Source organism: Corvus cornix, chromosome 3, assembly GCF_000738735.6.
Source record: "Corvus cornix cornix isolate S_Up_H32 chromosome 3, ASM73873v5, whole genome shotgun sequence".
Taxonomy (NCBI): domain Eukaryota; kingdom Metazoa; phylum Chordata; class Aves; order Passeriformes; family Corvidae; genus Corvus; species Corvus cornix.
The window spans coordinates 61,932,242-61,958,927 of NC_047056.1; the positions used below are offsets into that span (position 1 = coordinate 61,932,242).

The following is a 26,686-nucleotide window of genomic DNA, read 5'->3' on the forward strand; positions in this document are numbered from 1 at the left end:
TGTGACGGTCCAGCAGAGGGGCAAAAAGGGGTTTGTCTTGCAGATTATATTTTATTTTAATATCTAGTCTTGATAACTGTAATCCCGTAGTCACTGATCTCTCTGTTGTGTTGATCTGAAAGGTTTGCCTTATCCAGATTTTGGTAAGCTGTTTATTAGGACCAGGGCAGGTCAGCACTGAACTCACGTTCTGTGTTTCTTTTGAACAGCTTTCTTTTTCTAAATGGCTAAGATTTTGCTCATGACCTGCAAGCACTGCACGGGACACCTTCTTTATGCATCTCCATAATCTCATCCTGCAGCTTCTCCAGTTATCCCTTCCTGCAGTAATCAAAACTGAGGTTACAGTGAAGCTTTAGTCCTGATGATTGACAAGAAAGCAATCTAAGGTGACCTGGCAGCTAAACATGAGCTTTCCTAGAGGAGAAAGAAAAGAGGTAGATGTGGATCTGGCTTGTTCACTTCGTAGTTGAGTGCTGAGACCCAGCAATAAACACATTGCTGAACTGCTGACAAACCCTGTGAGCCTGAGATTGCTTATAAAATCTTGGAATTATTGAGAGAGCTTTAGTGGAAGAAGTCCGCTTTTGTTTTTCCAATCCATCTCAGTTTAAATTTCTTAGCTGTACTGCTTCCCTTTTAGAAACTCCTTAGATGGGGTTGTTGGTATTATTTTTAAGCATAATCTCTTTGAATCTGGCTTTTGCTTGCTTTATCTGCACTGCTTTACCTTCAGGGCACTGCTGTCTGTTCTCACAAGGTGAATATCTGTTTTTCACTGATACTGTTTCCTACAGAAGACATTAAGAAAAGCCCTGGTTTTTTCTTGCTCTTGGCTTGAGGATCCATGCAAAATCTCTGGCAGTGTATACATGTTGCTCAACTTAGTTTGAAAGTGAATGTGCATTACTAAGTAAGATTTACAGAGTATTTGATTCTGACATAAAAACAAAATGCTTTTCAGATGCTGTATTTGGAAATGGAACATACATTCCTGTAATGCCACTGAGGAGAATCAAGCAGTTTGTTAGTGTGGATGTGGGGAGTCATTTTAAAAACATTACGTAACGCTTTTAGGGAGGGAAAGGAAGAAAAATTACCCTTTTTTTAGCCTTCAGGGGAGTTTTATATACACAAAGTATAATTACTCAACTTGAAATTTATCCCGGAAGCTAGAATTAACCATCTTCCTCTCACAAAAAATACAACAGCGGGATCATACAACAATCACGAGTTTCAACTTAAAAGTGAGAGACCATGAATGAAAAGCCATTATTTCATGTGTGCTGTTGCTTATTATTCCCAATTCCCTTCTGCAGGGATCATGTTGCTCACCCCGTGCACTCTTCCAGACCCAGAGGCAACACAAGTGTTTTTTGACTGACCTGCAGGTTCTGCTGGGGAATTTCAGGAACCCTGTCCCTGCTCATGGGTTCATGTGCAACATCACCAACATATGTATGTGGGCAAATGTCCATGAAATCTTACTTTTAAAACAACAATCTTTTCAAAATACAGAAATACCCGATATATAATTCAGTTGTTGAACTGTTCAGAATTTGCATTTCTATCCATTTCCCCGTAGAAAATCCAGCTCTAATCCTGTGTTTTAACTTCAGATGTCCGTGAAAATATCAACTCTACTTATGTGCTACCTGGAAACTCCGGTTTGCATTTTTCAACAGGTGGACGAAACGACCCAGCAAAGACATAGCACATTGAGATCTCTGTAGGTATATAAAAGTCTGCCCCTAATTCGTCAGAACAACCACGTCCTGCACCGATAGTCCATAATCTAAGCCCGTGGAATGCCGCAGGTGGTGGGCAGCCCGTGTACCGGGAGAGGTGAGGCACTTGCACCTCTGCCTGCCCGCGGGCTGTAGCCGGCAGACATGGCTGTGCAGCACAGCCTTTTAAGGGAGAACAATCTATTCTGCCTTTGTCTTCTTCACTAAATAGGGTCCTGCAGACAGCGACGCGCTCGCTAACTGGATTTTCACTTCTCCTTGCAGTGCCTGATGAGGAAAATCCCCCTGCTCCCACCATGTATTGGAGTATCGGCTCCAGATAATATTTTCTGTGCATAGTAACTTCCACAGTCTGAGGGAACCTTGTCGGCACGCCGTGAATTTGTCCACCTTTAATCAGCGTTCCGGCAGGAGAAAGGCTTCCCACCCCCGTGCATGGGTTGGTGTGCCGCTGCTGCCGCTCGGCGAATGGTTTGCTCTCTCCCCAGCTCAGCCAGCACTGCATCAGATTGTTTAGGAAGTCCGCGGGGCTGCCGGGTACCGGGATAAAGTTCTTGGAAAGGCGTCATTGCAAGAAGAGTGAGTACTGCGCTATGTTTGTGTTGCACGGAGGCTGCGGGGTTTGATCGGTAACTGCGGGACCGGTGGAGCACCGTGTGTGTGAACTTGTAAGCATAACTTAATGCCCTGTGCTCCTACATTACCTCTGAATTTACGCTGAATCACTTCTACTTTCTTCATTGCTGTAGAGTTATGAGTGGACTTAAAATCTTCAGATATTTAACATGTTTTTCAGTAGCCTTGGCTCTCACTCGGGCAAAACTCTTCCAAAAAATATCTGGCTGGTTTGTTGTTTTTCCTTCACAGCTGACCGTGCACACAGAAACCATAGTTACAGCCAGTCACTGATTCGTTTCCTCCTTGAGTGCCATAAAACATTTTCAAGAAATGGAAGGAGATCAAGGGCAAAGTGCTAAAGCTACCGGTGCAGTGGGTGACCTGAGGAAAAGTTGGCAGACCTGGGCGGAGGATCACATTGAGTATCAGAGGAAAAATCCGTTCAGCAGCGATGACAGGCTTGCGTCTAAACCTGCGCATACTCACAGAGGAGATCCTACCTATGGGAGACCCCCTGAAGGGTCTCGGACAGAGCAGAGAGGGAAAGATGCTCACTCACACGTAGGTAAAGAAGTAGAAGAGCTGTGCCTGATCATCAGAAGAACTGGAGAGGTGGGAGAAGATGGACACATGAGTGTGACATTTGGGCAGCTGTTTGAAACATATGTGACTATTTCCAATAAAGTAGTGGGAATCTTGTTAAGAGCCAGAAAACATGGTCTGGTTCATTTTGAAGGTGAAATGCTTTGGCAAGGAAAAGATGATGATGTGGTCATCACTTTACTACAATAAGGCTTTGTCCTGGAATGAACTTAGCTGCATGGTTCCATTTGGAGAAACAGATCTAGATACCATCTTCACAGGTTTTGATTACAGAATTTCAACTCAGCTACCTACTGGGATGCAGGAGAGGAAATGGGCGAGAAGGATAAAGCATATTTTTGTAAAAGTGGTAGAGATTTGGACAGAAATCACATCTTAGGAGCTAATCCATCACACTGACATTGGATTGTCTTTATTATCATCTACTACCAAGTATATGACAGTTTTTGAAATAACTCTGCTGGCTTACTGCTTTTAGGTTACTGAAAGTATAAATTACTAACTTGCTATCCTACAACATCGATTCTTGCAGGTTGTGAAATACTTACTGCATGGGAGACTGGGATTTGTAAAACGTGGAATTGAAAACTCTTGTGGGAATTCATAGACTTCTTCAAACGAAGAGCCTGGTATATAGCAAAAGTTAAGGTTCAATTAAACATGGTTAAAATGAATAAATAGAAGTTATTTTCATGAAGTAGATGGAAATTCCCAAACTTACAAAAATAACACAGCAAGGATACTTGATGGTTCCTAAATTAGTTGCATCTTGTTTGTATTTTGGACAGCTGCACTAGTTCTGGTATTTAATAGTCTAATCTTACAATCTTCTCCAAACCTTTTGAGTCTCTTGTTCTTTTTCTTCTCTATCTCACACCATTTTTACCTGTTCTGTTCTTCTGACACTTTAGAAGAAGTCAACAAAGCTCTTCAGCCTTTTTTGGTGAATTCAGCTATACCCCTTCATAGAAGGTAGGATGCCACAACGTAAAGATGCAAAAGTCAACAGAAACTCTGTATTGGGGCACCTGTGCATTCATTAGGAAAAAAAAAAAAGGCTCTTCTTTCACCAAAATGTAGCAATGTTTTTTACAAGAGGAGAGCAGAGATAGTGTAGTGCCAGATGCATAAATAAAAGTCTAGCGGCACAGTCCCATACCTCGTTTATCTGCTTTCAGAGCACAGTTGTGAGCTCTCCAGACTGTTTAAAAGAAAAATACAGGATTGGGTAAAAAATAGTTGTAATAGTGCTATAAAAATAATCAGGAGCTGTATTTACAAGAGTTCCCACCAATAAAGCTGCGTAACTTGAAATCTAAAGTTCTATTTTTTTATCAGTACAAATAAAAGCTTCTGTGTGGTGCTAACTACACTACTTGATGGGTCTTTAAAGTACAATACTTTCCTGCATCAAAAGGATATTAAAATTTAATATAAATTAAGATTGATAAAAGTGATGTGTAATTTTATGCTATTTATATAAAATAACTCCTATTGCAAAAAGCCTAAAAGAATGGGGTTCTGTTTTGATATTTTCATCCAATGGGGATTTGCATCAAACTAAGTCTTTTGACTGAAGGATTTCATTATTACTCTGCCTCCTTTTTTTTTCTGGTGAAAAGACAATGAAAATAGAAAAAAAAGAAATTAATGTGCTGAAATAAGTGTATCTGGGGAACAGGGGAGTCGTAGAGAATGGGTTTTAATTACCATATAATTTTACCACATTGGAAAAGGGGGAATATGTGCTGCACCAGGCACTTGTCTTGTTCCCTTAGGTTTCAAACCCACCGCTTCTTTCCAAATCTACATCTTGCAGCTGAAAACAAGACATGTCGTTTGTGATCTTAACATATTTAAGATGCTTTGTTCTTTTTGGAAAAGCACTTCTTGCCAAATGACATGGGCACACCTCAGGGTATTTCAGCTCCCGTTAGAGGAATCTTTACATCTATTTGGATTTCAAAACAAATTGAGCTTTTTATAGTGCAGCCATCGAATTAGTTTTGTTTAACAGTTCTGAAATCCACTCAGTTCTGCTGAAGTGTTAGCTCATAACTTGCAGGAATCAGCATTAGGCACTTCAAGTGTCACCAGCTGATTAATGGGATGGCAGTATCAGGAAAAATAATACATTGCTGGACATTGTACAAATAATTCATTCTAAAACACACATGTGAGGCAGTATGTCGCCTGAGCACCATAAGATGCAAGCCCAGCCCATGCAAATTTACTAGATTTTAATTAAGGCTGGCTCAAACAATTAAATATCAGTAATCTAGGCTCTCACTGCCATGTAAGTGGTAGATGCTTGAGTACATCTACAAGCAGTTTAAGTACACCTCTGATCAAAACAGAAGCAGAGCAAGCCCTTAATGACATGGTCTTACCTACTTTGTAAGCAACTAAAAGAAGTTTGCTCTATTATTATATTTTTAATAGAACCAAGAATTACTATATAACGAAACTATTATTTATAGAGGGATTTTTTGTTTTTAAATAGTTACAGAGCCATGTTTCCTGCCTGCCAGCTTTAGATGAGCATTCTGGAAAGAGTGACTGAAACCTTTCTGTGTGCCCATGCAATGATTATAAACACCGAGCTGCCAAACTGGCTCAGCACACAGGTTGACAAATCCAGTCTCGTGCTTCCAGCAACAGCCAGTATTGAAAACAAAAAGGACTAAAAGAGAGATAACAGAGCTGGTCAGCTTGCCCACTGGTACACTCCAGAATAAAAAAATTACTCCTGAAGTCTGTATAGTCATGAATGCATCGTATCTAATGCACATGACTCAGTTTAGCTACGAGTTTTACACAATTATGCTTCTTCATCTGTGATGTGATTCGATTAACATCTACCAATGAAACAGGAATTTAAACTTTTCAACATGCAACCTTTATTTTCAGCAGGCTCCCCTTAGAGTAAATAGAACAGAATTCATTAAACTATTTTTGCAGAAATAGTAGCATGTGAGGGGTTTTAGTATTACAGATTATTTGGAGCAGTAAGTAAATGCCAACCTTCTAAAAGGTGTTCTTGCCCTGCTAAGTACCTTTCAGCTCTTTAAATCTCTCCTAAACTTCACTTTGTGACAGATTCCCTCAGTGACCTTTCCTTCCACTTGAAGCCTGTAAACTCTGCATCTGTTTTGGACTGTACATCGTATAGGAATTAGCTGTGGTTTGTCTTGTCAAACACTGAAGGCACTTTCACCATTTCAATAAATGTTGCACAGTAGTTTGAAATGACTGAGTTTTTATGTAGCATTTTATTGTTTCCAAGTTTCTCAAATTTCAAATACAATTTTCACTGGTTTGCTCCCATTTTCCTACTTTTATTTACAATTCACACTTAAAAAGACTTCGGAATAGTCTGAGAAGTTATTATCAATTTAAGCAAAATTTTGTTTTATTTTTAGCAGCATTGTATGTGTATCTGTTTCACCCTTTCAGAGGGAGCAGCTAGTACTTCAGCATAAAAGCATTATTCTCTGGGTTCGTGTTAGGTTGGGAGTTTATGTAAAACAATTGAGCAAAAGAGTACAAATAAAGCTTTGTCATTCCTAAACATGAGGTCAAAAAAGCAGCTTTTCTCAAGACTGCTAATACTGGATCAAAGAATAGAGCCAGCAGCAGTGGCTAAACAACTTTCCTTTGCTTCTCCAGGCTCTTGGAGAGTAAGAGCTTCTGAGTTCATGCTCCTTATTGATCTTTGCTCCTTGGAAAGCTCTACAGATGATTTCTGAAGATTTAATTAAAATTACGAAAAGCTTCTATAGAAGACAGTGACAAAGTTAACAGGATCTGCCCACTGCCTCTTCCGGGGGCTAGCCAGTAATTCAGAAACGTATTGGAAGTATTAGGATAGGCTTTTCAGAAAGTATTTCTTCACCTAATTAAAAAAATTATTTGCAGAGGCCAAGAACTTGTCAATGCAGAAGGAAAACAGACCACAGTCCTGTGCTGAAAACCACTAATGAGAGGCTGAGCATTCCTCTCAGTAATTAGTGTGCCTCTGTTTAATGCTTTTGTTATTTCAGCTGTTTTGAGGCCTGTCTGTTGCTGTCAGGAACACAGGAATTCCCCATCTTTCTCATCAGCAAAACCCTGGAAGCGACATTATACCCACATTTTTACCTTTCCAATCATGCCACTAGTGGGGCCCTTCTCCAAAGTTAAGATATAAAAGTTGGCCTTTGTGCTTTCATGTACATTTGGCAATGTACAGAGTCTGGCTGGGCTGGTGGTAACTTCCTTCTGAGCATCCCAGGTTTTGGGTGTGACTGGAAGAGTGTTGGTAACCCAGCAGTTCTGGTCATTGCTGAGCAGTGCGTGCACAGCATCAGGGCCTTCTCTCTTCCAGCTCTGCCCCTCCAGTGGGCAGAAAGCTTGGAGAGAGCACAACCTGCACACCTGGCACAGACTGGCCAGCAAGGATATTCCATGACATAAAATGTCTGGAATAAAAGCTGAAGAGAGGGCTTTTTTTGGTGGGGGCGGGGGGAGCATTGCTACTGGCCCGATTGTGGGAGGTCATGAGTTACTGCCTTTGCATCGCGTACCTTGGCTTTTTTCTTCCTCTTTCCTTCACATATTAAACTGTCTTTCTCTCAACTTAGAGTTTTCTCATTTTGGTCTTTCTATTCTGCCATCCCACTGGGGTGGGGGGTGAAGAGCGAGCAAAGGGCTATCTAGGGTCAACCCCCACAGTCAACTATTCCACTGCACTGGAAAATCATTCCAAGATTAGCATTTATTAATCCTTTTTGACAACAGTTCATGCTGGTATTTTAAATATTACATTATGTCACAGTTCAGTATAGTTACATAAATTAATTACAGATCAGAACACAGTAAGTTTTAACTCCTGAAAATCCTTAACGTTCAGGTATTTCATGAAGTTAGAAGCCAGCTCAAACCTCTTCATCTACTGCACAGTCCAAGTTCAGTGGCTTTAAGTCACACTTTTCCTACCAAACCTAACAAATTAAAACCCTAAAGGGCTGCAAATGACATGTGAGTGCCCACTAATAACAGTAACAAGACATTAGGAAGATAATCTTACAGACAGAGAGGTGTAAACTCTCCCAGGTAGAAAATGCTGTTCTTCAGAAGGGTGCAGACTCTGAAGTACTGTAAGAACATTACAACACATTATACCACTAAGGCAACAGGTGCTGGATCCGTGGAAAACACAGAATATTATGTTCAGGGAAGCTTGCAGGTGCAACAGACATTCTCACCTCAGCTGCATCTGAATGCATCAGGCAAGGGCACTTGGTTAGTCTGGCACCAAGACAAACAAAATCCACTTCATGTGTTCTGGAGTTTTAACTTTCCAGTCTGCCTTATTATGGTACTGAAAAACAAGCAATAGCATTCCTGATTAGAGTCATGCAGCAAAAGCAAATGTTCAGCAGGTTCCGTAAGACACTTGGCATGTTCCAATTTTGGGCTGAGTCCCTGCTATCCCAAAGTCAAATCACATTGCTCTTATGTAAGTCTGACACACACACACACACAGTGTTTCAGACCAACTTCTCTTACTGCTCCATTTAGAATCCAAATTTGGCCAAGGCATTAGTAATCTGCAAGGGACTTCCAGTGAGAACAAGATCAGAAAATCTGGATTTTTCTGTCTACTGCCATGCAGAAGAGCAGTATATTAAATCTGTTCTTCTGAACTCTTCACGTTCTTTGTAAACATACAGTAACTAATTTCAAATATTGTGCACATAAGAGGGAAAAAAAATCTTTAAGTCTATTTACACATAAACCATATTCTCGGTTATACAGCATTGTATTGACATTTACTGTGTCACTGTGATGCAAACAAGGCAGGTAACATTGAAGTGGTTTAGCACCAGAAAGTCAGTACTGTACTTTCAACAATGCACCTACTCATCACTAGGCATAAGTAACATATCATACAAATGCAGATGGGAACAAATGTTTGAAATGTTACCTGCAATCCCAGAACAATGCATCTTGAAAATGAAAGCTTAATTCTGCAACAAATACTCCCTTTGGTACCATTCACAAGCTGTTAGTTTTAACTCGTTGCCTTGGTTGCAATACATTCTGCTGCTACACTTGGCCTTTTAATAGGAAGAATTCTCTGCCTGTGTGCATGTGTGTGTGTGTATTACGGCTGTATATACACAAATATAAAATTGTAACTGAAATACATCACGCTAGGGATGTATACAGACTGATGTATCCAAACAGAAGAATTAGGTTGGCAGCTACAAATTCTGTGTGTATTTCCTCATAAGGAACTAAAGCTTTTTTTATCCTGGGATATTATTGGCAACATCAAACTGTGCAACCTTAATTCAGAGCTTGAAGACCAAATGACACAAGCTTTCAGCTGGCAGCATTTTCAGTTTGCAGTCTCTCGATCAGCTGTTCAGCCTATAAAAGAGAGAAAGCAATGCATTAACTACACCATGGGCCTTTAGCTTACTGAAAATTCCATTTTAAAAACAGTGACACTAACAAAGCCTTTGCTTTTCTCTTTTACAGACAAAGTGTACAGGAGAAGCAGAATACAACAACAATTCCTTTCAACAGCAGACTCCCAGTTTCCACCAAACACTCATGAGGTGATCAGAAGAGGAAACATAACCTGTGGAGGTTAGAGGAGGTTTGAGCAAATAAACAGCAGATCTATTAAAGCACCGTGACTTTAGAGACCTCAGAAGACAGCAGTGCTCGGAACAACCAAGTGGTGAGACCTGGGATTCTCTATGAGCCACTCCAGAACACCGTGCTGTGACCTCTCATCACCCACCAGCCTCGAGCGTTGCTGAGGGATGGAGGGCGTTCACGTGTGTGGCTCGTGTCACAAGCTATTACCTCGTCCTTTGGTTACGTCACTGCACCAACACATACTTTTGTCATCATACATGGCTGTTTACGCATCATGGGCAGAACTGGGACAGCTGTACTTCCTACATTTAACAGCACCAGCTCACACAGCCCTCAGGAAGGCTCAGGGCAGAAGGAAGTCAGCCAACAAGCAGACTAGATTGGGCACGTGGAGGCTAAGAGGGGCACTTCTGAAACAGATCAGTTTACTGTCAGCCTTTGCTTTTTTTGCCAGTCCTACTGAATTGATCTTTTCATTTGAGCTAGTGCTTGGGGCTTTATTAAGATCTCCAAAGGAACTACATTAAAAGGTGAAAAGCTCAAGTTTGGCATATTTTAAATACAGAGAGTAAAAATGCAATCAGCTACTGCAGGTAGGAGCAACTCAACAGGACTTCAGTAGTTACTGCAGTTTATGTACAAATAAAGCTACATAAAGCATGCAGAAACCGAAAATTATATTATCTGAATCCTGTTTTGCATTCTTAAACAAGTACCACATTCAAGACACTATAATTAAAAAAAAAACCAAAACAAAACCACCACCAACCCAAGAACATTTTCCAGCTTGACAACAGGGCAAAATACCAAAGTGCATCCATACTGGATAACCAGACTTAGTACGGTTCTGCCTGAACTAATCCAAGATAATAAGAAGTAAAACTACATAGCTATATGTATTTGAGGGACAAATATTTGTAAGATGCTCAATAACACAGCAGACACTTCTGCTTTTCTTGAGCTAGTTGTGATCTTCAGCAAGGTCCCACTGTAAAGAAGCCATGTTTCTTCTCTTTAAGTAAGAAGCTTTTGATTTTGGGGATGTGCAGTGATACCAGGATGCTGCAGCTACATTGCAAGGACAGGTGCTTTGCTGTATCAAAGCTGTGAGAGTGAGGTTTAGATCAAGAGAGAGATTTTCAAAGTGCTTTAATCAGTGTCAGTTCAGTCTCATTGCTAATCCTTACTGACGTAAATCAGTAAAATGTTTCTGTAAAGCAGGCACTTGGTTTAGTCTAAAGATGACAAGATGAGAAAAACCACATGAAGTGATAAATGCAATCATTAGGTGGATATGTTTTCACCTACACTGGATTAATCAGGGTATGTGCAAAACAGACCATCACAGTTGAATATATCCTTTTATATTAAAACCCAACTATTTACAAAGTGTCCACAGATGCACATCACACAGCCTGAGCTTCAGGCAAGATCCAGAACTACTGTACTGTTTGCTGTTAGTTATTAGCACTCCATTCCCCTTAATAAGCACAAGCATGAAGGGTTTTACCTTCATTTTTTCTCAAACAGTTAATTCAAAACACATGTAATTGAGAATTAAAGTAACAACAAAAAGAAATGGTCAGAGAATTTTTGGACACAGTTAAAAGGTTAGAAAGACATGGCATTTTCCGCCCATAATTGAAAACCTACAGCAAAGCTCACCTGCATTACACTTACCGTGATAAACCAGTAGGAATTGATTCTGTAATAGAGCCTGGAGAGGAATCCCAGCTGACTGGCTGGAGCCAGAACATGAAGATGCAAGTGGGGTATCGAGCAGAAGGGAGGCCAGTGAAAACCCATTCTTCAGAAAAGGAAAAGTACAAGATAGTGGTGGCATTAATTCAGGAAGAAGTGGAACATCACAGGTAATTTAACAGGATCCACAGAACTAACAACTCATCACATTTTCATTGTATATAAAAGCAAGAACAAAAATATGCCCTTTCATTTCACCACAAAAAAAGCTTTTCAGATGCCCATTAACCTCCTCCCTCACATCTCATATTATGTGTATTTAAGACACATTTTTAAAATGAGGAGTTAAAAGAAAAAGTACCTTAAATGTATCCTATCTAGTTTTCAGCTGGAAAGCCAACTATCAATTTTAACCATGAAGGTCAAGCTAACTATTTCTTTACAGTGCTTAAATTATGTTACAGTTTATTTCAGCTATCAAAGGCCTTAAACCAAAGAGTCCAGCACCAAAATCCAGTGAATGCTGGTATGACTGAAAGACAGGGTAGTGCCCTGCTTCAATAGGCCAAAGTTTACCTCTCTTCTGGCATCTAGGATTTAAAGCATATGTGCAGCAAGTGCCCTCCTTATTCCAAGATGTGTTCAAGAAAGAATCTCAGAGCTAGAATGCAATTTGTGCCAGAACTTGATCAGAAAAAAAAGTTTATATTCAATGCCAGCAGATTTTAATTGAGAATTCATGCAATAACTGAATGTAGAACTGATTTCTTCCATAAATCACAGTGCAGGTTCTGCCACCATCTCTAAAGTAGCATTCTGAAAAGCAAAAAACACACTCAACAGAAAGACGGAAGGCTTCTATTACATACCTTACATCATTCAAGTCACTAAAATTATTCTTCTGGAGAACAGCTTTTCCAACTTCCATCATTCTCTTCACTATTAAAAAACACATAAAATTTATTTTTAAAAGGTATTCTTCAGAATATTAACTTCAATAGATTAATCTACACTGAGATCACAGACATGGGTTTTTTGAAATATAAACACTGTAACTACTATTAGTCAAACAAAAGACAGTCAAGAGAGTGTGTGCAATGATTTACTTGAAAATTGCCACTGATACCAACTTCCACACCACAATGCTTTTCAGTGCTATATTATTCTAAGAACTTCGGCCAAAGCCATGCTATCACCACACCCTTATTAAAAAAACAACAACTACTGATTGGTCAGGATGATGACTTTACACTAAATCCAGTGTTGTATCTACACAGCTACAGGACTTTGACCTCCAGGTCCTGTGAAGCCTGGAGTAAGTTTCAGAGATGATACATAAATTAAAATTAAAATAAAGTTGTCAGTCTTACTTATTACCAGGTGGGTTTCATTGCTCTATCACTGAAAAATGCAGCAACCCTATTACAAAAACTTAAGGCAAAAGTCAAAGGAATTGTGAATTGTCTTGCAGCCAAATACATACAGAAGTTTTTTTCTGGAGAAAACCACCCTATGTTTAGAGAGAGAAATACAGCGATGCAAGATTTGCACACTGCAATTATAACTCTTTTCTTGCATAATATAAATGTAGATTTCCCTAAGGTGGAATGTCTTCATGGCTGTAGTTTCTCCTGTTACTCAACACACATAGCTAGCCACATCTTGTGAAACAAATTCCAGGACAACGTCTTTTTAAGGGGGAAAAAAGCTAAATAAACCTAGCAACAATAAATCATGGCTTCAACATTACAGAATTTTATTTTTTCAAAGATTTTTAAAGTTTTCTGGAACACCATTTCCCTTTTTCATCTGTCACTCCCTTTTTTCCTGACAAAGAAGGCAGCACTTACCTGAAGGTATACACTTTATAAAATTCTTCTGTAAGCTTTTAGAATTGCATATGCATATCTAAGAAAATATAATGAAGCAGCACATAAATGCTTTAAAAATAAAGCTGTACTTCCAACAAAGTGCAGAGGCATCTATACTCCATGCAAACAGACTAGATTTCATGCACTAGGGCAATGTTTTTCCAGAACTGCACAAAAAAATGTGCCATTCTAGAACAGCAGACAGAAGTTCCCATAAAGGGTATGTCCCCATCTACACTCACTCACATCATCTATTTCCATTTTTACAAATCGTGTCCAGAGTTGTAGTTTACTTGACAACACCCTCTTTCAGACTGTGAAAAATGTTTTTCCTTTAGGTTAAGCACACACTTGCAGCCTTACCTAGAGGTATGTGCTCTGTCTTCAGTGTTTTGCAATTTCCGATGTGCTTCACGGGCACCACCAGATAGTGGTGGGGGGCACCAGGTTTTATATCTCTAAAACAAACAAGGTCTTCATCCTAAAAAAGGATGCAAACACATTAAAATGGACTAGGGCGAGGACACTGGCAAAGAGTCGGTCAATGTCCGTGTTCTCCGTATCGATGCGATACCTAATACCACAGCTGACCCAACTAGCAACAAAAGCTGAGGGTTTTGGAGGCAGCACCCAGGCACGGTGCCCCGTCCGCTGCTGACCTTCCGCAGTCAGGATTCCTCAGCGCCAGCTTTGAGGCTTCCGGCTGCTGTGCCAGAACTTACGGAAGGCACGGTGTTTTCCGTCCGAGCCATGTTTCCTCGCTATGTCCCTGCAGGAGCCGAGGGCCCTCAGAGCCGCCGCGCCCCCGCCCAGCCTTAGCCCTGAGCCAGCCCGTGAGGGAGCAGGGACGCAGGGCGAGCGCCCCTCACCCACCTCGCAGGGGAGCAGCGCCGTGCCCGGCTCCTCTCGGCGGGCGATCCTGCAGAACACGCACTTCCTGACGTAGCCATCGAGGCCGCCATTCCCGGCTTCGCTCCCCTCAGCGGCGGCAGCAGCAGCACCCGAGGCTTCAGGCCCGGCCGTGGCCATGGCCCCGGCCTCGGCCCCGGTCCCGGCGCCCCGCCCGCCGAGGGTGGAGCGCCCGGCCCGGGAGGCACCTCTGGCTCCGCCCGCCGGGCACACGCGGAGCTGGCCCTGGCCTCGCCGAAAGGTTTTCACCGAAAATAAAAATTAAAAAAGAAAAAAGAATGGGAACAAAACCAAGTGAATGCCTCCTGAGTTCATTAGAAGTTGAACTGCCGCAGAAAAAAACCAAACCAAACCATACCAAACCAAATGCGCAGTAAAAAGGGCAGATAGAAGGATAGTAAGTGCTTATGACGCTGGATCTTTCTCGTTTTTCACCAGAAAGCTGTGTCCAGCAATTCATTGATCAATACAAACCAAGAAAAGCCTTTGAGAAATTCAGACATTTTGCCCCTATATTTCAAGTTACTTGGATTTTTGTATGTATGCACAAATAATCTTAAATACCTTTTCAGCACTGTTGCAGTTTGTTCAGGGTCACTAGAGCAATTCCAGAGATTTTTCTGAGTTTACATTTTTTCTTCTACACTCCCAGCAGTGAGGGCTAAAGTCTGATATTAGTTTTAACTGCATAAACTGACAGCCCCGAAATTGTTTCATGACAGCTATTACTAATTCACAGTCAAAGTAAGACGTTACATAAAATCACAGAATGGTTTGTGTTGGAAGGGACTTTAAAGACCATCTAGTTCCAACCCCCCTGCCATGGGCTTGGACACCTTCCACTAGACCACGTTGCTCAAGGCTCCATCCAGCCTGGCCTTGAACACTTCCAGGGATGGGGCATTCACAATTTCTCTGGGCAACTTGTTCCAGTGCCTCACCGCCCTCATCCTACCAACTGCTTCTGAAGCTAACAGAGGGTATTGGTAACTGGTAGTTAGCCTTCAATTTCTAAAAATGCTTTCTTAATAGTTTGTATTTAAAATCGTTTGCACCGTTCATTAGATTAGAGCTGCAGAATCACTGACCCTGCAACTTAAGTGTATTCTGTGCTCAAAAGGCAGAGTATTTGTCCCACAGATGACAGCCTACAGTGTTTAAAAAGGTATTGAGATGAAAAATTTAGACCGAGAATTTAAAAAATGCTTGTTTTTTTAAAGCAAGCTGTGCCTGTACAAACAGGGCATGGTTGGCTTTTCTACCTGAAGCAGCTCACTTGCCAGATGTGCCGACCTGCAGAGTGGTAGGCAGTCCCTTTGCAATGACCTAACCTGCTCCTTTTCTCTGTTACAAACAGGCAAATCAAATCTTTTAGAGTTTAAAAATTAGGATTATTCTAAAAGTAACTAGATTTTCCTTTGCTCTAAAGCCAGCTTTGTGCAAAACATCCAACACAAAACCTGCACTTAAACCAGCACCAAATAAAACATCTGCTATTACTTGGGTACTGACAAGCCTGATTTGTGAGTGTGCATTTGAACACCGTCCTGAATCAAAAATCTGTATCCAAGTAGCACTGAAGGAACACATGGTTGATGTTGCAAGAACAAGCTCTTGTTCTCCCTGAGAGAAAAATTACTAGTGACCATAATTTTCCAGTTACTTTAGGAAAGTTGTTACTGCCATTTCACTCAAAGCAAGGCTCATGGATAGCACACTTCTTCTATTTCACACGTAATTGTAGTTTGTTTTCTCTTAATGCCACTTCTCTATACAATGAAAACCAATAAAACCCAAGAACTCAAGAACTTTTAAGACATCTTGGCTTGGCTGGACATAAAAATATATATGAACACTTTGGAAATATGAAAAAGGTGCATACAAAAATGATGCATGTGGACATTTGACTTCTGGTAAGGGGTTGGCCAAGAAAGATGAGGGGATAGATGTCATTCACTACAGCTGAGAATAGCAGCAAGAGCTGCCAGGTCAACTGTTTAACTGTTTTCTGGCATTTCTTAGCGTTTTGTCATTGTCTGTGTCGGAGTGAATTCAAAACACAGCTCTCTTTTAAGACACACCATACTACACACACAGAACAACTAAATCCCAACACCAACCCTACCAAAATCTCCAACCTCCTTATCTGTGTTTGTAAAATACAGTATTGCTGAAATTCTCTTTTTATGAGGTGGCACAGGTATGTGTCAGCATAACCTGTAACTTAAGCTGTATCCTTTAATCTTTAAAATGTTCTAAAGTTTTTGAATAAAAGAGGAAGCATCTGTAACAAGTTTCTGAATGCATAAATTCCTTTATTGAAAATATTGTGATAGCACTGCATTACATATATTCAATACTCATAGTTTCAAGGGTCACAGAATTTTGATTGAACAACACTGTTTTGAATATAGACCACAGCGTTTAGATATGCTTTGACAAGGATAATATAATGGAGTAAGTTGTAGGTAGCAATAGTGAAATGTATGCAAAATGTTGAACTTGGTTTCATTTTGTTCGTTGTGGGGATTTTTTGCTGGGTGTTTGGTTGGTTGGGTTTTTTTAACTACTAAGTGGTCTTCTGCCACCATTTAAAAGAGCAAAGAGTGTTAGATATTCTGGGTATCTTCAAAGCATTATGCTGTTAGCAACTTCCAAAATATTTTAAAGCATTACTAATAAGAACTTTATTTATGGCTGTAGTAGACCACAAAGAAAGGAAGTGTGAAAAGCTCATGTGCAGCGTGTTACAGGCTTACTGTGTACAGCATTGTTTTTTTAGACTGTGAAACTTCTGTGCAGGATTAAGATTTAGAAATGCTTTTGAAAGAAAAGCAATTGGCTTTTTAAAATTATTACTTAATCTATTCAAAAAGGAAAGAGCAGTAACTAAATTGAGCTGTATTGCTCAGTTAATAATATTCCAACATTAGATTGTACTGGTTTAATGCACGCTACTGTCTCTAAAACTTGCCTTTCTCAGGACAATGAAACATTCAAGTCTAAGGGCAGGACAGCGCCCTAATATTGGTTAGGCCCAGACTGTGTAAACAAAACCACAGCTTAATGGCAAAGCAGAATTCATTAGCAAACAGTGAAGATTGCCAGTCCTCTCTCACACTCTCTCCATTTACCAAAATTTTCATTTTGTAATATAGAGTCTTTTTCAGCTTTGGTGGCGGGAGGGAGTATCTGATAATTTCATGAAAAACAAACAAGAATATTTAGTTGCTGTCAAATCCTAAACCAGACTGCTGCTTGAAGTATTTTTTTTTAAAGGAAATTATATACGTAATTATTAGGAAAGCAAGTTTTACACTAACATGACCTGGCCTGTTAGGAAAAGAACTTTCTTCTCTAAATCTCAGTTGTATTTTCTCCTTAATAAATTCTTCAATTTGCAGAGAAATGCTCATAAAAGCACAGTGGGTGGCTTATTTTGAATCACTTGGTGGTGATACAGAAAAACAGTTCTCTCTTAGAAAGGTCCTTCGGAAACAGTCAAATAATACTCGGGCAGGTGCTCAGAGCATGCTATCCCAATTCTGTGGACTGCAACAGAACTGATAAAGTCTACACCAGGGGGCAGCTGCCCAGTGTCCATACACTGCCAAAATAGTAATCTATTAACAGGAATGTGACAGCACAGTTAAGAAAAGGTACTATCCACCTTCTCCCTCATTTCAGGAAAAGAAAGTAAAACAGAATTATGCACTCAAGTGTTTCTGCCAGGAAAACAAACCCTCTAATTAGGGTATAATGAAAACCAAATCTCATTTACAAAATAAAAGTATAAAAATTAACTTCAGAAATCAAATAAATTGATTCAGAATAAATGCCAATGCATAAGAAACCTACCTCAACAGTAATTATTTATCAAAATGTGATTTGAAACATTAAACAAAAAACCTCATAGCTAATACATTTACAAAAAAAATATATTATACAATAACAATAAATAAAATAATTTTAAAAACATGTTCCCTTAAGTGCTGTGTACACCTATTTCTGATTCTTTTCCATGACAAATAGTATGCTGTAGATTTTGGTAAAGTAACCTTTTATTTTTGGTCAGCATTTGCATGTTGAACATAAATACACATGGAATGTACTAGACAGTTATAGCTCTTCCACAGGATTTTTTTCACAGTTACATAAAAAGTTTTCAACTTATACATCATGAACATTTTCATAAGCATTGTATCTTCAATGGAAGAGTGCTGGAAGAGGAAGTAAAAAACACTTCAGAGTGATCTCTTACTGGTCTTACTGCCTCTCAAAACCAATTCTTTTTTTCTTGCGTTGGTTGTTTGGTTTTTTTGCGTAGTCATGCTCTGGTACAAACTTGAGGAAAAAGCGTGTAATGTGGCGAGGCAGCCTGCACCTTCTGGGTAGCTTTTAAGTGCCTAATGGATCCAGTCCTTAAGGCAGTCAGTGTTTCACTCAAATGTCCATACTTCTACATCTTGTATTATGAAATCTTCTTTCTTAGTTAAGATGTCATTATTGAAGGTGCTGCAGGAGTTGCTTCGCCCATGATACAAATCTGCATCTAACCATAAACCAAACCGGCCGCTAGAAAGGAAATACACAACAAATTTGGTGTTATACAGAACAGTAAAAACACTGAAAGTTGTATAAACACTCAAAGAAGTGATATGGAGGAATCTAAGTGACTCTGAGGATCTCTTAGGCCAAATGCAAAGGGCTCAGTCCTGGCAAAGCACTCACCAAGAAGCTCGTGGAGCAGTCCCCTTGCTTTTGTTTGCTCCAGTGAGTGGAGCAGTGCGTAGGGCCCTGTGAGTACCCGCAGCCCATGGGCCACCCAGCTGCTCGCACTGCCAGCTGTGGCTACACCAGGGCACAGACCTTGGGGTCCCTTCCCTGGCTGTCTGGATGTGGACAGAGCACCTTCTGGTTAGAAAGGAGGAGGGAAGTTTATCCACTCCTGATGCAAACCATGCCTAGCTGTCCCATGGTGCAACCTCCAAATAAGCTTTAGTTGGTTGTACAGCCTTAGCCCTTGATTTCCTACCTACTGACCTTTGAAACTCATGACCTGATTATGCCGTCTGTATTCTTGCTCTGTGCATCAACAGAAAAAAAACTTAGTAAGGACCATGTGATAAACCCTAGAAACTGAGGGCAAAATTGCCATTAGGGATTATCTTCCAGTGACAAACCTCTTCAGCAGTGAGTGATATATCTACCCAAAACATCTGTTTTGTTCCTGGCTAAAAAAAACCCCAACTAACAAAACAACTCTGCAACAAACCCTACTTGCCTAACATCAAGCAACTCTAAGCAAACAAAACTGCTCTCAGTCTGTAACAGAAATCAGATTGCTGAGGTATCTTCTCTAAACAGTTTACTAGAAGTAAGGTCAGCCATTTTACTGGTAAGTTTTTATTGCACCTACCATTGTCCCTATTTCCATTTAAAATTTAAAAAAAAAAGTTGGCTATATGATTTGAAAACCAAACACTCTCTCACCCTCCACCTCCAAGCTCCAGAGAGGTAGTGTCTCCATTGATGAAGTAGGTGTTCTCTCCACTCCATTTGAATACCTGAGGAGGGGAAAAAACACGAATATGTTTGGACTGTGACTCTCAAACTACTGGGCACCTACTCTTAGCAGCTGAAAGGTGTGGTCATCTTTTATTTTTGTTCTTGAAAGGGGAAAAGGTAAGGTAGAAAGTAAAAGATCAGTACATACTTAAAACTATGAACAAGGCACTCTAGTCCATATTTTAAACTCTGCTTCCCTCTCTAAATCAAGTGGTATCCTGTTATAAAGGAACAATGTGTTCAATACGGAAAACGTGCAGAAGCCATGAGCATTAAGGGGTATTTCAGCAGCACTCATCTCTGTTTTGTTGTCACTGTGATCCTAAGAATGCATGAAATTATATTCTGTTCTTGATATCATTGCCTTCCAAGGTGAATCTTTGACAGTTCACTCCTTAACTCCTTCCTGCTTCCCCCTTCAATCTACTTAAAACCCTCTCCTCACCTTTACAGACTATCCTCTCTTCAGATAATTACAGACACTTCTGCTTAAAGTATTGCATTGAAGCAGTGAGTGATTAACTGCATTCATCAACATCTGGCACATCTTCTACACTCAAACATGCTGTCTTCATAAAAATCTCAAAAATGTTTTAGAAGTGGAACCCAAAAAATCTTATTTGAGAAAGTGAACACCCACTTACCTTGAAATGTGGACTGAATGTATAGAGGAATGTTTCACCAGTGCCATAGTAATGGTCACTAAACCTGAAGGGATGTGTAGCATATGCTCCAAATATCTGTCAGAATAAAATGATTACATTACTTTTGTGGACAGTGCAAAATCCAAGAGAAAAAATCCCAAACATTTCAAAGTACTTTCTAAGATCAACTGAGCTGATTTTCATGTTAGAAGAACCAACTAGTGAAGTGTGTTAGATGTGCAAGTATTCCTCCACATCTTCTGTATTCTCCAAGTTAAAAGCCAGATGGCAACAATGGCAGCAGGATTGCTGACTCTAGGAGCTACTGAAGAATGAGACCTCCAGGGAGGCATTGTTTGTCACAGCTTAACTGAGATACCTAAGAGAGGTTCTTCCAAAGGCACTACTGCACTCATTGCAATTCTAAAGCCTTTATTAGTGCTGAAGTACTTGGCAGCTGTAATTCAAGTTTAGGCAGTAGAAAATATAAAAGAATACACCAATGTCTTATTTTGGCATGACATCACTTCACAGTATGAGTAGCATTTCATAATGATCACTTTTCATGATGTTTCCCTTTCAGCTCCACCCCCCCAGAACAAGCGCTCCTTACCTGGTTGTCCATATCCTTGATGACAAGGAGAACGGGACTGTCGAGAGAAGCCGACTTGCGGTACAGAGTCTTCAGGCTGGTGCCGTGCTCCAGCGTGCTGTATGCCAGGCGCCACGGATAGCCCTGCACCCGTGCGGGCAAGCGCCGGGCAAGCTGGGCAGGGAGCAGGGAATGAGGGAAATGGTTACACAAGCAACACAGGCACTGCCCCAGCCTGTTCTCCTTCTCACACTCGACAGAGACAGCACCACATCTGCTGTCTGCTGAAGGAAACCTGAGGATTTTCCAGCCATACCTGCTCTATGTGCATGTTCTCCAGGAGAGAACTGTGATGCTTTAAGATAGGCAAAGTATCATCATCATCTTCTTCTTCATAGTAACTGCAAACGCTCTTGCGTCGTTTAGCTTCTTCTACAGTTATGATCTGTGGCAAGAGAACAAGTGTCCAACCTAAAGCATAGCTCCTACACCATCAATCCTCTGTTGAAGTCAATTAATTTAAAACTTTCTCCTCGGCTGTCACACTATATGGAGCAAAACCACCATATGGGATGGTTTTATCAAGCATAGGTACCCATAAGAAAATGGGGAAAATCTTAACTGGCAAGGTGTCTTTGTGACTGCAGCACAGTCAAGGTCTTTATAAAATACATTCCTAGTTGAAAATTACCAAACAGCTCTTTGGAAACTTCTGTTTATTCCTTTAAGGGTCTTTAATATAGTAATATTTTAAAAGGTGAGTCCATATAAATATTTCCAATATCAGGTTTGAATTGACATACTTAAAAATCAAAGCACAGACTTCTCTCCAGTAGATACAGGTAAGTCCCACTAACTTTTCCCATAAAGCTAGAAATAAAATGAGCATGCAAAACCATGCACCTAATGCTTGTCTAAAAAAGGACTCAACAACCTACAAGGTGCTCAGAGAGACAGGGGACAAACTCTGGACTCCACGTGGCATGAGTAGCAAACAGGAGCCCAAATGTGGCATGGGGCAGGAGCTTCCAGACTGGCAGCACCGATAGTGCCCAGAGCTCCCTGCAGAGAGGAGGAAATCACCTCACCCATCAGCAGCAGCAGTCCAGGTGTCCTGGCTCTGGACAAGCTGCTGCTGGGGTGCTCAGCCTCACAGCTGGCAGAGGGCATCACCTGGCACAGCTGGAAAGCTGCCAACCCTTCAGTGCAGCTCAGGGCACTTGGCAAGTGCCAGGAGCCTCAGCTCTGCACAGCAGTGGGAGGTGAGATGAGGCTCGCTGTGTCCGGCAGTGGGGCTTTGGCTGGGGCTCGGTGCTACCATGGCACAGAGGAAGCAACAGCAAAAGCTCCAAAATGGAGCTGACAAGAAAGAAAAGAGGAAGCTACAAAACAAACAGGAAACCATAAACCTCCTTTTCCTTCCACGAGTGTATCACCACAGTGGTCTTGTCTTGGAGCAGGAATCTCAAGATGCAGCTGCAGAGCCCACTGTGCACTCTGCTATGCACCTCGCTGCCCATGAGGCTTCCAAATGGCTTTCCTGTTACACACAGATCAAGTTTTGCATAATTGCTCCATGCCTTCACTTTCACTGGTTGAACTTGCAGAAGCTGTCAACAGTCGAGACAATTGGGAAGAGATGCCTGGAGGTCCTACACACACCTACCCCTCAGGGGAGAAAGCAAATGCACTGGACTGACTCCAGCTGTGGATTTAACCACACAACAAAGCACAGAAGTTTTTCATGACGACCAGGACCGGTGAGGAGTTCACACAGCCCTAATACCATCAGTCACACCTGGCATCCCCAGTGGAATGAGAGCTACACATTGCTGCGTGCACTCATGTCCAGCCCATGCTCTCCTGCAGCTGCTTGGAGCTGAGCAGGGCACCTGGGCACTGGCACTCCAATAATGCAGGGTCAGGAAAAGTGAGGAAGGCAGGATCACAAGGCAAAATCCAGCCTGCAGAACTAACACTGCTATGTGCCCCTGCACATCTGAGCAGTTACAGGTATTCCTGCCCAAGATACTGCAAGAGCTCTACAGCTTCATCCTGTCCCTCTGGCCTCTTCTTCTGAGACCACAGATAATCCTGTGCCAGAAAATTTTTCGTATGGTCAATTTCAGGAAAGGTTTGCACTGCAAAATTAGGATAATTAAAAAACAAAAAACACCCCACAACAAACTGTTCAAAGAAAACAATCTTTCTACTTTTATCATTGTTCTTTTTTCACCTACTGAGTGGTTTGCCTTCCCTCCTCATCTCCCACACCATTATTGTATATATTTTTTTCAATTAACACCTTTTTCACCTTAAATCAAAAGTACCCAACTCCCCTTTTGATGACTATCTTTTAGGATAGTCAGGAGTGGGGGAAAAGTATCAACCAACAGCAAATCAACCAACAAGAGGTATCTGTAGCAAAATACAACCAAACTCACACAGGCAAAACCTATTAACACAGTTGTAAATTGACTCCAGAGACAGACAAGCCCCCCCTCTTCTCTGCATATACACCTATTCAGTCTCTGAACTGCACATGTGAATGAAGTTCAGTCAACAACTGTAGAAGGAGGCATCTGCAAGATCAGGTATTTACAGACCACACAAAAGCAGAAATGGATGAAAAGAATCAACCACTACAGAAACCAGATCTACAAAATCTTTCAAAGATTTTATAGGACTGAGGAAGGAAGATACCTGAGGTGGAAATGCCCCCTACCTGAGTGCGGAGCACATTTATTGCTAGGACAGAAGTACTGTCATCAGATTCACACTGTTCACATGGGAAACAATTCAACATACCTCCACAAAAGGTTCCTCCTGGTCCGGTCTGGCACAGTAAACAATTCGAATATTCAAAGGCTTTTGTCTCTGTTTCATCATCTAGCAGTTTGTTTTGCAGTACCCACTACTCTACCCCTGCTCTAGTGGCAGAGTTCTCAGCCACAAGTGTGACAGACAGCTACTGGCCATGGCATGCTGTGATAAGATTGCTTATATACTTCTCTACAATTAAGAGTTTCTGTTTCCCCGCAAGGGAGAGTGAAACTTTCACAGTCATCATGCCCAAATTTGGACGTTATTCAATAGAGATTTCCTGTCAGCCCTACTTTCAATTGGTAAAGCTGGAATGTATTACAAATAAAAGAGACATACCTCTAAAAGCAGTTTTCAGCTAATTCTTCCTTCCAATAAATATCTAAATACAACAGTGAGAGACAAGCTCCCAGTGTGGCCAGATCTCTCCTACACCTGTTCTTCGGATCACTGACTCTCCTTCGTTTTGGTTTTATGAAAACAGCATGCAAATAACTGAACAGTGAAATCTAGTGCAATGTATGACTGCACTCAGCTCTAAGCAACACAAGGAAGGCTTCTTTTTTTCCCCCCCATCTTTCAGTTCACAAAGCACCAACATTGAGAAACTACAAAACTGCAACACTATTAGCTCCTTGGGAGTAGAAGTTGCTGCATTTCAAATGACAAGTCCCACTTCCAAGCTCCATTTTTCAACAGAACATACTTTGATAAAAATACTCAAAAAAAAAAAAAAAAGAGGGCAGTAGAATTTAAAGAAAACAAGTTTATGTTTAAGACAAATAATCAGATAACTTTTTTAATCACCATCAAGATATTTCCCACTTTGGGATTCGTCTTTTTCATTTATTCCATATCCTTAGCACAGAAAGTGTTTGAGCATTCAGAAATATGATTTTTTTAAATGTGTGCAAGCTTATTTCTCTTAGAAACTAGGCTTTGTATGCAGAAGAAAGACATAACAAGCACAGGCATGCCAAGTGGTTAAAATAGATTGCAAAAGACCACACATGAAAAAGCCAAAGTCCAATGATAAAACTTATCCCACTTACACCCAATATTCAAACAGTACTGCTGTGTGCGCCAGAGAAGCACGGGTCTGGCTCATCACCACGCACCAATCCATTTCAACCAGCACACAGGGGTCTGGGTTAGTGTTTACGTGCATATATAGATTTTGAAGATTTTATTTATAGCACATAAATACATTAGGAAACACATTAGAAATTTAGCAATGCTGACAACATACGCCTGTATAGCTTTGCAAAAGATTAATATCACATGGTCAAAATATTTACACAACTTCTGCTGGTTGCACACCAGAGAGCTCCCAGTTGTTTACCTGCTCTTTCTAGGGAGAGAAGAAAGGAAGACTGAAGGAACATGAGTACATTTCTGAGACAGACACAAGCCTTAAGAAGACCTCTATATAAAGCAGCAACTGCTACAAAGGAACACCATGAAAATCCTCAAAATAACAACTGCTGAGATTCTTAGCACAGGGATGCGTACTTGATATGCACATGCTTCATGTAAAGGCAGAAAGGACTCACCTCCCAGCTTTTAGTAGTGGGCTCACTAAAGAAGTTGTCAATCATGTCAAGCTCCTCCTTTTCTACCACAACAAAACCTTGCTCTTTGGCATCTTTCCCATATATTTCTGGTGACCACTGAACAAAAAATGTGTACAAGTGATCCACCCTGTGAAGAGAAGAGGAGGAGACAACCATTGCTCAGCGGTCCATGAATACAACACTGTCATGTAGCACAGAGGTTTTGCCCAATGACAAAGCAGGGACAACCACACAAACAGGATACCTGTGTACCTCCACCCTCACTTACCACACAAAGCAACAGCTCCCTCTACCTGGGAGCCTGAACCACTTCAAGGTTTCTCTGCTTTCACTCCCCACAATGTATTTTTCTCCTTCCTTTGCTATATGCAAGACCAAAGCATCATGGTAAAGCAATGTGGCTTGTCCAGTCCCATTCATATTAAGAAGTCAAATTGATTGATATTACATCATACTCCCAAAAGTTGACTCCATAAAACATTCACTTTACCCATTTAGTTTGACCTCCAGCATAAAACAAGCCATGAGATCACCAGTGATGTCTACACTACAGTTCTAGCTGCCCTTTAAAAGTTATAGAGGCTAACCACAAAACAATCTTCATTCTCTTAGCATTATGAAAATAAGCTGTTACTGACAGCTTTGCTAATGATATAGTACCAGCAGCACATGCTCTTACATAAATGTAGTCAGCTCTCAGCCACTGTCTTTAAAAAGATGTTCCTTTACAACATCCATAACAAACCATGAAACAGTTTCTGAAGAAGGAATTAATGTAATAAGTTAAAATGAACACATGCCATTTCAAACAGCAATACAACAGTGGATCCACTATACAAGAAGTTGAATTGCCAACAGAAAAACCAGACCCACAGTAAAGAGGGCAGATAGAAAGATAGTAAGTGCTTATGACATTGGATCTTTCTTCAGCTTTTCACCAGAAAGTTACATCCAGCAATGCCTTGATCAACAGAAAAGAGAAAAAACCTTAGAGAAATTTAGACATTTCCCCCCCCGTATTTCAAGTTACTTGGATTTATATGTATGCACGAATAATCTTAAAATACCATTTCAGCACCGTTACAACCTGTTAGGATCACTAGTATAATTCCAGATTTTTTCAAATCAGTCTACAAAAAGAATAAAGGATTTACTTTGCTTCATCATGGAAATGAAAAAGGAATAAATTAGCATTGCTCACAGAGGCTTCAGAAAGAGCAGTCTGATGATCTCTGCTAACTAATTTGAGCTTTAACTGAAAGAGAAAATTGACTTGAGCACTGTGTATTTTAACGTACAGTAGTCCTACTCTGGAAAGCTAACTACGTAATTCCTACAAATCCCTAAGAAAGGACAATACAATAGTGGTTGCTGCTGTCTG

At 40.7% G+C, this 26,686-nt stretch overlaps 2 protein-coding genes and 1 long non-coding RNA gene across 8 annotated transcripts in view; 1 reads left to right on the forward strand and 2 right to left on the reverse strand.

Annotated features, from left to right (window-relative positions):
* The first annotated feature begins 84 nt into the window (after positions 1-84).
* LOC104690847 lies at positions 85-6,221 on the forward strand. The gene is made up of 2 exons (XR_005604056.1): positions 85-2,327; positions 2,616-6,221. It is a non-coding gene; the product is annotated as an uncharacterized LOC104690847 (long non-coding RNA).
* A 1,484-nt stretch (positions 6,222-7,705) lies between these two features.
* HINT3 (histidine triad nucleotide binding protein 3) lies at positions 7,706-14,265 on the reverse strand. Of its 2 annotated transcripts, XM_010402130.4 has the most exons (6): positions 14,069-14,265; positions 13,559-13,676; positions 12,194-12,263; positions 11,304-11,430; positions 9,302-9,386; positions 7,706-8,331 (listed from the first exon to the last, which is right to left on the reverse strand). In XM_010402130.4, exons 1-5 carry the CDS (start codon positions 14,222-14,224, stop codon positions 9,339-9,341), a joined length of 519 nt encoding a protein of 172 aa, XP_010400432.1. In that variant the 5' UTR covers positions 14,225-14,265; the 3' UTR covers positions 7,706-8,331; positions 9,302-9,338. The 2 variants fall into 2 exon arrangements, with proteins under 2 accessions (XP_010400432.1, XP_010400423.1); XM_010402121.4 differs by having other exon boundaries at positions 7,708-9,386.
* Positions 14,266-16,393: 2,128 nt separating this feature from the next.
* The window catches only part of NCOA7 (nuclear receptor coactivator 7), an 87,100-nt gene continuing 76,807 nt past the window's right edge, over positions 16,394-26,686 (reverse strand). For 4 of the 5 annotated variants that reach the window (XM_039568539.1, XM_039568540.1, XM_039568541.1 and 1 more), the window contains 6 exons: positions 25,285-25,432; positions 21,225-21,353; positions 20,930-21,082; positions 20,317-20,412; positions 19,598-19,671; positions 16,394-18,679 (listed from right to left, as the gene is read on the reverse strand). In XM_039568539.1, coding sequence (XP_039424473.1) covers positions 18,544-18,679; positions 19,598-19,671; positions 20,317-20,412; positions 20,930-21,082; positions 21,225-21,353; positions 25,285-25,432 — 736 coding nt within the window. In that variant the 3' untranslated portion in view covers positions 16,394-18,543. The other variant, XM_010402176.4, reaches the window with a different exon arrangement.